Genomic DNA, 11,277 nt, shown 5'->3' on the forward strand with positions numbered 1-11,277 from the left:
TGTGTCACTATGAAACTTTTGGGAAAGTGAAATTATTATCTTCATGTCAAGTTAGCTTCATTGAATTATAGGACTTGGATAAACGTGATTACGCTGGACTTTGACCCGATGGCAGTACATCTTCGACTTGCCCACGCTCTGCTGCAGATGAGATACTGTTACACGAGACAAATCAATAGCCGCAGTGAACGTCTGCGTACTCCGATTAACGTCCTGCATTCTGTCTGTCCCGTCTAGGTACGGACATCTCTGTCGGAGAGGAGGTTGCCATCAAGTTGGAATGCGTGAAGACCAAACACCCACAGCTCCACATCGAGAGCAAGATCTACAAGATGATGCAGGGCGGAGGTACGGTACACGTGCACACGCATCCTGTCACTCTGTAAAGTTTTGTTTGTATTTTAATGAACTATGTTCTCCACGTCAATACAGGCCTCCTATATTGTCATAAGCTGTATATTATATTATATTATATTGTAGCAGGGATCTTATTTTGTAGCCTAATTCCCTCCCTGATCACAAAACCGTGTTTGGAAACTGAACCTTTCTGGTGAGGTGGGAGAACATGTTGATGTAAAAGTGTGTCTGTAAGTATTCTGCCTCCTCGGTTAAAGAAAACTGACACCGACATCCACTCATCGCACTCCTCCCCAGAGAGTCTCAAGAATGGACAGAAGTCTAGACCAATGTTGCCCGTCAGTGACAGTCAGTGGGCTGTTACTCATGACGTGTAACCAAACAGATTGGAGGCTTTTGAGTGACGAAACAGACCGAGAGAGGCGGCTGCATCAGAGTCAAAGTAGCGCATTTTTAAAAAGGTGCTAAGTTCCACATTCAGAGCATATATGTGATTGAGGGATTTGCTGCCATACGGCTCTCAACATGGCGGCCGCTGAGCCGGCGGCTAGCAGCTAACGGTGCAAGCAACAGCGCTGACCTTACTATATCTTTACAGAGCAAGTCAGTGTTTGCGGTTATACAAATGCTCAAAATTTTTAGTTTAGCACCTTTTTTTTCAAATGAATTTATTACATCAGCAATAATATAACAGTCTGCTTGACTGCGTGTACAACTTTGTTACAAATGTGCACACGCATGCGTTTGTATTTGTGTCCCAGCACGCTAGGATGTATCGGGGCACGCTGGCTGACCCAGACCAAGGGCTGTATTTGCGTTTGTACGTATATAAATAGGTGTGTGTGTGTGTGTGTGTGTGTGTGTGTGTGTGTGTGTGTGTGTGAGAGAGTGTGTGTGTGTGAGTGTGTGAGTGAGTGAGTGTGTGAGTGAGTGAGTGAGTGTGCGCACGCACGCAACATCATTTTGTTGCCATCTGCCGATAGAAGGGAATGCCAGATGGCCTCTTTGCCTTGGCAACATCAGCCAATTACCAGCTACTGCTAAACCAGCTGGCCTCTGCCTTCACACTGCTCCTGTGTATGTGCGCGTGTGTGTGCGTGTGCCCGCAGATGCTCAGGTGTGGGTGGACAGTTTGTCCCCATCAACATTTTATTGTCAATAGTAACATTACATCGGCCTGCACCAGACTATTAAAATATTGTGATTTAAGACTTGTATCACATTTAGCCTTGAGCCACCATAGAGTACAAGAAACTATAATATTCAGTATATTTACTCAGAATTTTGAAGATATTCAAGGTACCTGTGGAGAAAACACCCATCTTTTGGTAACGTAAACAGCTTTTTGTATCAAAATACTCCTTCAATAAGGACTAAATATTTCTCCTTCCTCCCTCTTTCCTTCTCTCCTCCAGTGGGCATTCCTACGATAAAGTGGTGCGGGGCCGAGGGAGACTACAACGTGATGGTGATGGAGCTGCTGGGGCCCAGCCTGGAGGACCTGTTCAACTTCTGCTCTCGGAAGTTCAGCCTCAAGACGGTCCTGCTGCTGGCCGATCAGATGGTGAGTCCCGATGGTCTCCGCGTAGCGCCCGCTCATCGGACGTCGAATCGGAACGCGTGTCATCCGTGTTTGTGCGCTAACGATAATCGCACCCTCTCCCGCTTCTCTCCTCTAGATCAGCCGCATCGAGTACATCCACTCCAAGAACTTCATCCACCGAGACGTGAAGCCGGACAACTTCCTGATGGGGCTGGGCAAGAAGGGCAACCTGGTCTACATCATCGACTTCGGCCTGGCCAAGAAGTACCGCGACGCGCGCACACACCAGCACATCCCCTACCGCGAGAACAAGAACCTGACCGGCACGGCGCGCTACGCCTCCATCAACACGCACCTGGGCATCGGTAAGACCGGCGTCCACAAAATCCTCCAATGAATGGATGGAACCCCGTCCACGCTGCCAATCTGACTTTGTCCTCTTGCGTCCACAGAGCAGTCCAGACGGGACGACTTGGAGTCGCTGGGCTACGTCCTCATGTACTTCAACCTGGGCTCTCTTCCCTGGCAAGGCCTGAAAGCCGCCACCAAGAGGCAGAAGTACGAGCGCATCAGCGAGAAGAAAATGTCCACGCCCATTGAGGTTCTCTGCAAAGGCTACCCATGTAAGTCTCTCCGCTCTTTGTTAGTTCCATAAGTATTAACGTTGATCCAAACCAAACCCTCACTGCTCATGTGTCCCGATCCCCCCCCCCTCCCCCTACAGCGGAGTTTGCCACCTACCTGAACTTCTGCCGCTCCCTGCGCTTCGATGACAAGCCCGACTACTCGTACCTCCGCCAGCTCTTCAGGAACCTCTTCCACAGGCAGGGCTTCTCCTACGACTACGTCTTCGACTGGAACATGCTCAAGTTTGTAAGTATTTGGTTGCATTATTACTGAGTCCGGGTTTCTTGATATTTAGCCAGAAAGGTGCAACGTGTAGTACCTGGCCAAAGAAATAGGAGTCAACATTTCACCTGTTACTGGGTCCATACGATCTAAATTTAGAGTCATCAGTTATATTAAAAAGAATCCTCACAACTAACTTACAGCAGGGCAAGAATATGTAGAATTCACCCAAACTGCTGAAAGTTAAAAAAAAAGAAAAAGAAAAAAAGTTGTTCTCACTCTTCTATAAACTATAAAACGTACACGGATGGATGTATTATTGGTAAGCCCTCAGTGCAGCTCTGAGGACGCTACAGTGACTCACTAATGACTCTGGAGATATGAGCGGTTTTACAAGTCACACCGCTTGTAAATGTCAGTTCATTTTTTTTAATGTTTTGAAACTAAATTTCTGGCCCGATTGCACCTTTTTAAACAAACTGACTTTGTGTTTAGTTTAAACATCTTGTTGACTACATACAAACACTTTCATGGTCTTATTTTAAGCCTCTCTTCTGGGTTTTAAACCACTTGTATTTTGGAGAGAGGCAGACCAGAGGGCCGGCCTGGACCACTCCAGGATTTCATTCAAACCAAAGATAAAGTTCTAACTTCAACAAAGTTGAATGCCGAGGCCATGGTGATTTAGCCAGTGACAAATTACAAATGACATCTGTTGTAGCTAGAAAGCTGAACTAAACGGAAGTTCGGAGAGTTTGCACAGAGTTAACCGTGTGTGTGTTTGTTTTAGGGAGCCAACAGGGCCGTGGAGGACGCAGAGAGGGAGCGTCGGGAGCGGGAGGAGAGGCTGAGGCACAGCAGGAACCCCGCAGCCAGGGGCCTGGCCTCGGCCTCAGGAAGAGCCAGGGCAACTCAGGAGGTCGCGGCTCCCTCACCACTCAACCCCGCCACAGGTCAGCGCGCGCACACACACACACACACACACACACACACACACCCTTAACAGTAGAAAAAGAAGCTGAAATCAGCTGACTGACATAACCCAGCTGTTGTAATTTAATGTGCAGTTTGAACATAACAGTCGGGGCTTTTCCATCATTTGACCTCTTGTGCCCTTTACAGGTTTGGAGAAGGAGAGGAAGGTGAGCATGCGTCTTCATCGCGGGGCGCCTGTCAACATCTCCTCTTCGGATCTCACGGGACGCCAGGACGCATCGCGCATGTCCTCACAGGTAACACACGTGCACAAAGACACGTCGCTTAGTTATGTAATGTATGAAATCCACAAGGTCTGACTCGGGCTGTCGCATCATGAGGTTTAGTTGAAGATTCGTTGTCATACGGATAATTGCGATTCATTTTATGGCGTTTCACCTCTCGCTAAACTGTCTAAGAAGACGCAAGACGAGACTGCATTTATGTGAACTGTCTAATCAGTAAAGCTGGATGGAAGCAACTCCTAGCGACACTATCCTTAGCACCGTCAAACATGCTGCTGCGGCAGCCGCTGTACATCAAGAGATTTATGGCCTCTCAAAGCAGCACTTGTGGTTAGCTAATCGGAGAACCGGTCCAACAGCTTTGTTTGCATGGTGTTCTCTCTCCTGACGTTGGAACACTTTACTCACCCAGCTGATGGAAACGCACCTAATTCACTTGCTGTTTGTAACGACTATGCAAAATGACAGCGGTCAGCTCAAATAATCACAAAGCTCGGTGTCGGGGAGTTACGTAATACAATTAACGAGTAAATGTAATTGAACAGCTGAAGTTACTGTGAACAATAGGTCATTTAATTACAGTTACTATTAAAAATGTTGGTGTTTACTAAGGGGTTACATCCGAGTATATTGTTTTTGAGTAAAAAGTTTATATGCAGAATATAACATTCATTATGTTGCTCTGTTCCAATCTTAATTCAAGGTATATTGTAGAATTTATTAAAAGTTTGACAGTTGGTCTTGAGTACCGTTGTGAAGCAAAGTTTTGAAATTATGGCTGTCGGCATCTTTTAATTTTGTCCGTTGCCATCTTGATTTTTTTCTTTGTTGTGAGGTTTTAGGGCTTTTCAGCTTTACTGCCCAGTTTAAAACACTTGTTATAAAAGTAATCAAATGTAATTACGTCTTACATTTTTAAAAGACTAACTAGTAATCTGTAACTTGTTACAATTCAACAGTAAGCATCCCAACGCTGTAGTGACAGGTCTGACGTACCAAGCTTTGTTTTTCACAGTAGAGCAGGAAAGGTTTTGTTGGGTACAAGAAATGAGAATTAAAAAGAACAAAGGGAGGACTTTGCACTGCCCAACAGTACATATTGTGAAATCTACTATTACCTAACAAAGACTGACAAAAACGGAACAAGCAGATTACAAGAGAACACACTGTGTATCGGCATCTATACACTTCCCTTTTTCAATGATACCAAATGTTAGTTTGTTCCCCTTTTTTTACATTCACTGAGGGGAAGCAACCAAATAGCTGCAGTAGTTCATCCAGCTGGTAGTGTGGATCTGAACAGCAGCGCTTCATCATTTCCTTTAGTTCTCTGTAGACCGAGTGCTCCCCCAGGAGGTCACAGAGTGTAATGGGGGATGTTTTCTTTTATATATTTATATTATGAGGCCCTTGATAATAACTAGTGCAATGTTATTGTTGCATTGTTACAAAAATATCAATGTATGCGACTGCAGGATTTTCTGTGTTGGAATCCAAGCCCTTTTTAAGTGCTTTAGAAATGAGCCGTGTTTCTGGTGTTTGGTCTATTTATCATAAGATGATGTTAAAGGGATCATCCTAAAAACACAACATTCCCTTTCTGTCTGAAAGGGAATGTTGTGTCCACACCAAACGCATAGCGAGCTTTCAGTCTGTAGTACAAACAATTACGCCGCCGCCGTGTTTATGTTAGATGACGTTATTTTGAGTGGCGATGGAACGGCTACAATGTTGGCAAAGCCGAGCCCTGATCAAACCAAACTCCATTCAGAAAACAAGCGTTTTTAAAAGCTGCTTGCTTGTCTTTCGGAAAGACTTAAAGCATGAACTCACAATGGGTTGATCTTTTTTTTTTATTGATCCTTTATTTATGTAGTTGGAGCTTATGATTTATGATTACCTTATATAATATGTTTTTAAAGAGATTTGTGTTTTATATCTGATGGAAAAAATAAGTAATTTCCATGTGCCCTCTGCAGGCCCTGTCCCGGGTCACGCCCAGCGGCCTCCAGTCTGCAGCGCCGCGGTGAAAAACCCTCCCCATCCACCTGTGCACCACGGAGGCCTCAACACGCACCGCCTGCAACACACACACACACACAGACACACACACACACACACACACACACGACTCTTCAATGACACAGAGGACTACCAACTGGCTGCCCTCCTGTACACCTGACAGAGGATGAGGCGCACAACCAGGAGTGTGTGTGTGTGTGTGTGTGTGTGTGTGTGAGTGAGAGATGGGTGGAGTATAGTTCGGTAGCAGCCGTGGCCTCCCTCCTCCTTACTGTCGATGATGCCATGGAGTCACTTTCCTCTGGCATCTTTTTAAAACGTTGATTTTACTAATTTTTAAAGCGTCTCTTCACAAGGGTTTGAAAAGGACGAGTGTTTGTTTGAAAGTAGTGTGTGGGACATTTTTGATCACAAAGACATTTGATCCGTCACGGCAGCATTAAAGGACGGTGCCCAAACTCTGTTTTGTGTCCTGGAAGACTTTTCTTTTTTTTTGCTTTAGGTGTTTGAGGTGTAAAGGTAGGACAACTCCCTTGTTTTTAAAATGTGAGAAAGGCTCTTTTAATGTTCCAATGGTGATCCCACAGTACGACTTTTTGTTTTGTTGTTTTTGTTTTCCTCCTCCTCAGGTGCGTTGGAACCAGGACGTGGTAGTAAATCCAAAAACACGCAGCACATTTTTCTGTCTTCAGGTCGTGACTGCGGTTGCGCTGCTTTGGGAAAGCTGTGAATGGGAAAAGGTCCGTCCGCACCGAGCGGACGAGACGTTGTTTTTAACCCGGTGCATAGTGACGTGGTGGTTGTTGTGGTGTGTGTGTGTGTGTGTCTGTCTGTTTGTTTGTGCGGTTCTGTCTCGGGGGGGTTTATACAAGCTCAAAGGGGTGGGGGGTGAACATGTTGAGGGGGGGTATTTTCTTTTAGGGTTTTCACTCCTAAGCTCACTCTAGACCACCTCATCCTCTGCCTCCATTGTTTGCTTTGTCCCCCCCCCCCCCACCCCCCTCCATTGCCCATCTGGGCATTTCCTACCTCGACCTCGTCAGACGCTCACTGTCCGTCTTTATTGACAGACGGGGAACAAAATCTCTCTCCATATTAGCCCAGTAGACTCTACAGAAAACTGTCTTGGCCGTGGATTTAAGTACTTAAATCTACCGCCAAGACGTCATCAAACTTCATGAGTTTGGTCCAAAATCGGCCAACGTCCTGATCCGTTACTTCTAGTTTTATCCCAATCCAAAACCAGTAGCCAGTAAATTCAGATGAGATGACGTATGACAAAATTAAAGGCACGCTCCACCATCTTTGTTAACATCCAGACCTGTCCGTTGTTCATGGAGAGTACTAGTAGAATGCCTTCTGTAGAAAAGACTATCTCGTTGCATTATGGGAAATATAGGACGAAGGGTTTTTGGAGCTCATATCCTCAATTTTTCGAGCGCTGCGAGAGTCCGAGATAGAAAATGGGCCGATGAACTTTTAAAGGGCCAGTTCACCAAATCAAAAATACAGGCGTGCCATATAGTCCCATTTCATTGGAGAGAAGACGGACATCTCTGCGGCCGATGTCTCCAATATGAGGCAACTCGCACCAAACCCATCTAGGTTGATGAAGAGCACTACAGCTAAGAGGAAAAACATGTTTGACTTTTGGGGTGAACTGTCCCTTTAATATCAGGCTGAGTGGATGTGAGTGAGGGTGCTTCTGGAGAGCTATGGTGCTCAGTGTTTGTCTTAAGAAGGGAGGAGGTCCCAGCGGCACCGGAGCCTCACGCGGCTCTTTATTTTATTCGCTGACCCCGTGTCTCCTTCCGCCCGAGCGTTTTTTGCCGATGAATCCTGCAGCTTTTGGAGTAGAAAGTCCTCGATGTGGTAGACCGCTTGCAGGGTGTCATCGGCTGTTTTCTGTAGTTGGAGGGTTTGGGGGGGGTGGGGGGGTTGTGGTGTTTTGTACATGTTGGTTCTGTTGTTGTGTATAGGATGTGCTTACACTCCGTCTACCGCGTCCACATGAGCCGCTGTACGGCTCCGGATGGCGGCGTTTGGAGGGGATGGGAATGCCTCACTCCATTTGTTTTTTTTTAATAAAAATATACCTCACCTGTGGGCTTGAAAAACAAACAAAAAAGGCGATGGGTGAACTTGTTTGTCTCACTGATGATGGCTATGATAGATGCAAGTACACTTAACAAGGGATAATAGATTGTTTTTTCAGTCTGTCGTGTCTGCTTCTCTCAGTTCTTTCTACTTTTGTCACTTCCTGTCTAATTTTTGCTTTTAACCGTGCAGGGGGGATGTGGGATGCTCATGTCCCACAATGCATCTCTCACCGTGGACTGATGGGAAATCTTTTTTTTCCACTCCACACCTTAAGACTTTTGCTCCTCATTTGTAATGCCACTGTATTTGTGTATTTTAAAAGTGTAAATAAATTAATAAGTACTTGTACATGTTGCTTCTTATTGGTTGGGCTGGCTGACATGAAAAGCAGAGAAAATGAGTTTTATTGTGGATGGGATTGCATATTTTTTTCATTTGTGATGTGGGTGAACTGATCCTTCAAATCGTTAGAAGGCGTCCTCCGGGTTCTGCAGACTGAATATCCATGGTCCCCAGTGTGTTGTGATTTACCGATAATAACCACTATATAAAAAAAAAAAAAAAATGAAATATTGATACCATGTTAATGATGTTGCGTAATTCATCACCTCTTAAATCATTTCATACACAGTATAGTATACCTCACGTATTTTGTGTTTAATTAATTTGCACTTAAAAGAGAATCTTATAATTGTGTAGTGAAAATCTAATGTAACAGACCTAATTTAATATTTATTAATTTAAAAAAAATAACTCCAAAAAATATTTGAATGAAGCTGTAGATGAGTTGTAGGACGGAGCTTCATAAAGTCTCTACTGTTGAAAACGACACTTAAAACACTAAACTATCGTTTATGTTTCTCTTTTTTCCACATTGAGTTCTTGCCCAGTGCAGCTTTAATATCTAATGCCAAACCATTACAATAAAGCTTCCGGGTGTCCTGTTCTATATTAATATAGGTCCTCGCTGCAGTGACATGATCTGACCACTGGGTGGTGCTGTTGGGCGACCTGAACACCTGCCTTGCTGCGCAGAAAGGACGGTTACACAACATTGTTAGGCTGCTCAGCATCACGTGAAGAGATGAGAATAACGTCCACAGTGAAAACTCACAAAACAAGGGAAAGGATACAAAGCAACGTGGGGAAAAAAAGTAGAGTTGACGTCAAGAACATTTCTGGGTGTATTTTTATTATATATTTATGTATTTTATATAATGAAATGTGAGCATCTGGAGTATTATTCCAGGGGGGGGGGGTCTGTGTTAGAGGGTGCTGGGGTGTCGAGGGCGTGCATGAGAGAATAAACACACATGCTCCCTGTCCATGGGTAAAGGAGGGGTGTTGACGTCAAACAGCAGTCTCTTCCAGCACAGTAGTTTTATTTATTCGCTGATTATTAACACTCGGTCAGTCAGAGCATTAAAGGAAAGAGCCACAGCACAGCAACACACCTCCAGGAGCAGCTCAGCTTCTGATCAATGCAAATACAGCTCAAATGCACTTTATACGGTGTGTAGATGAGAACATACGGCTGTGGTGTGGAAGCCTGTAAGTCATAATGAGAAACCATCAGTAATGAGTTAGCGTCTCAAAATAATTACTAAGTATCTCAAAATAATAAATTGTTCTCAGAATTTTGGTTTATCGTCTCAGAATAATGTCTTTGATGATACTAAATCATTTTTTTAGATACTAAGTCTTTCTTTGATAGCATACTAAGTCAGTATTAAGAAATACAAGGTCGTTATTTTGAGATGCGAACTCATTGCTTTAAGATAGTTTCTCAATTTAATTACTTTTCTTTTTCCATCAAAGTGCAGAAATGGATATCTATAATTATTTACCGCAGTTTTGAATTTTGTGTTTCGAGTTTTCGTTTCATGTTTTTGTTTTGTTTTGTTTGATAATGATAAATAAAGGGTCAACCTGCCTTTTCACTCACACACTTATCAAATTACTTTTCAAATTATACTAATCTATTGACCTTGACATCAATCTTGTTAAAAACTCTTCTCCCAAGACATAATTGATGTGTGCCAACCGGTCCGTACTCCCGTACTCCGTAAATAAAACAAAAGACCAGAAATAGCAGCGAGGGCGGTGCTCTCATTGGTCACTGCTGCGTGAGGACGCTGAATTGGGAGGCGCTAGGACCCAGCAGCAGCAGCGCTGCTCCTAGCTGCCCTGCTGATGGTCTGCGGGCAGACGTGCGGAGAGAGGAGAGCGCAGCATCATCACCCGATAAGAGACAGAGGCAGGAAGCAGGAGGAGGTAAGAACAGTTTGTCACTGCGTGCATTCTGACATCACGACCGCATGCCGTATTTGTATAACGGGTCCCGTTATGTCCGTCACATCGCGTGATTTCTTTTGATTTACGTTTTTTTTTCGCAGTGATAGCCGGCTGTACAGGTCGTGACAATAGTTGTGACATAAAGAGTGCAGAGGGCTCTCTACGGTACAGGGATGCTGTATGAAATGACGTTAGTTCAACATTTAAAAACCTTTTATTTTGAAATCACATATTCTCCAATTTAACAATGTGGCAACCTCCGGTTCTGCGGACTGAAGCCAATGCGTAAGTGGGCAAACCTGCATTCTCTCTACTGGCCAGCAGGGGTGACTCCTCCGGTTGTAAAAAGAAGTCTGATTGTATAAAAGTCTATGAGAAAATAACTACTTCTCTCTTGATTTATTCCCTCAGCAAACAGTCGCTGCCGCTGCCATAGATGTAAACAGCGTCTCTACGTCACTCCTCCATATTCCAAATATGGTAACTTCTGTTCATTGGGGCCGATGAGGGGCCAAGAATGCTGCTCATAAAAGAGCTTTGCTTAATGACCAGCAGATATATAATGCTATACATATCGGTGGGCCACAAGCCCCTCATCCTCTACAGGTGCACTCAATACTGTCCCCATATTGCCAGCACACTGGTGATGTTTTAAAATTCAGGACTTTGGGGTCTGCTTTTACAAATTCAGACAGTGTACCTGAGTAGTTTGCTGAACAGCATCCATCAGTTAGATTTTTGGCACTGGGTCTGATATCCAAGGAGACTCAGAGGACGATTTTTATGAAAGTAGATAATAAAAAAAAAAAACAATACCCCCAACAATAAAGTCGTGCGACTGTAATAATGCAGCATATTGCCCCCAGGGGGGGGGGGGGGGGGGGGGGGGGG

General features: G+C 44.5%; 2 protein-coding genes across 2 annotated transcripts in view; both read left to right on the plus strand.

The window, feature by feature from the left end:
• Nucleotides 1-6: 6 nt before the first annotated feature.
• csnk1da (casein kinase 1, delta a) lies at nt 7-8,439 on the plus strand. The gene is made up of 8 exons (XM_031871188.1): nt 7-348; nt 1,773-1,921; nt 2,037-2,265; nt 2,353-2,523; nt 2,625-2,773; nt 3,540-3,702; nt 3,872-3,981; nt 5,949-8,439. Exons 1-8 carry the CDS (start codon nt 333-335, stop codon nt 5,997-5,999), a joined length of 1,038 nt encoding a protein of 345 aa, XP_031727048.1. The 5' UTR covers nt 7-332; the 3' UTR covers nt 6,000-8,439.
• Nucleotides 8,440-9,743: 1,304 nt separating this feature from the next.
• The window catches only part of slc16a3a (solute carrier family 16 member 3a), a 9,749-nt gene continuing 8,215 nt past the window's right edge, over nt 9,744-11,277 (plus strand). The window contains exon 1 of the mRNA XM_031871199.1: nt 9,744-10,365. The gene's annotated coding sequence lies outside the window, so the exon portion shown is untranslated. The remainder of the gene's footprint in view (nt 10,366-11,277) is intronic.

This window comes from Anarrhichthys ocellatus, unplaced genomic scaffold (assembly GCF_004355925.1).
Source record: "Anarrhichthys ocellatus isolate YVR2014 unplaced genomic scaffold, GSC_Weel_1.0 scaffold56, whole genome shotgun sequence".
Taxonomy (NCBI): Eukaryota; Metazoa; Chordata; class Actinopteri; order Perciformes; family Anarhichadidae; genus Anarrhichthys; species Anarrhichthys ocellatus.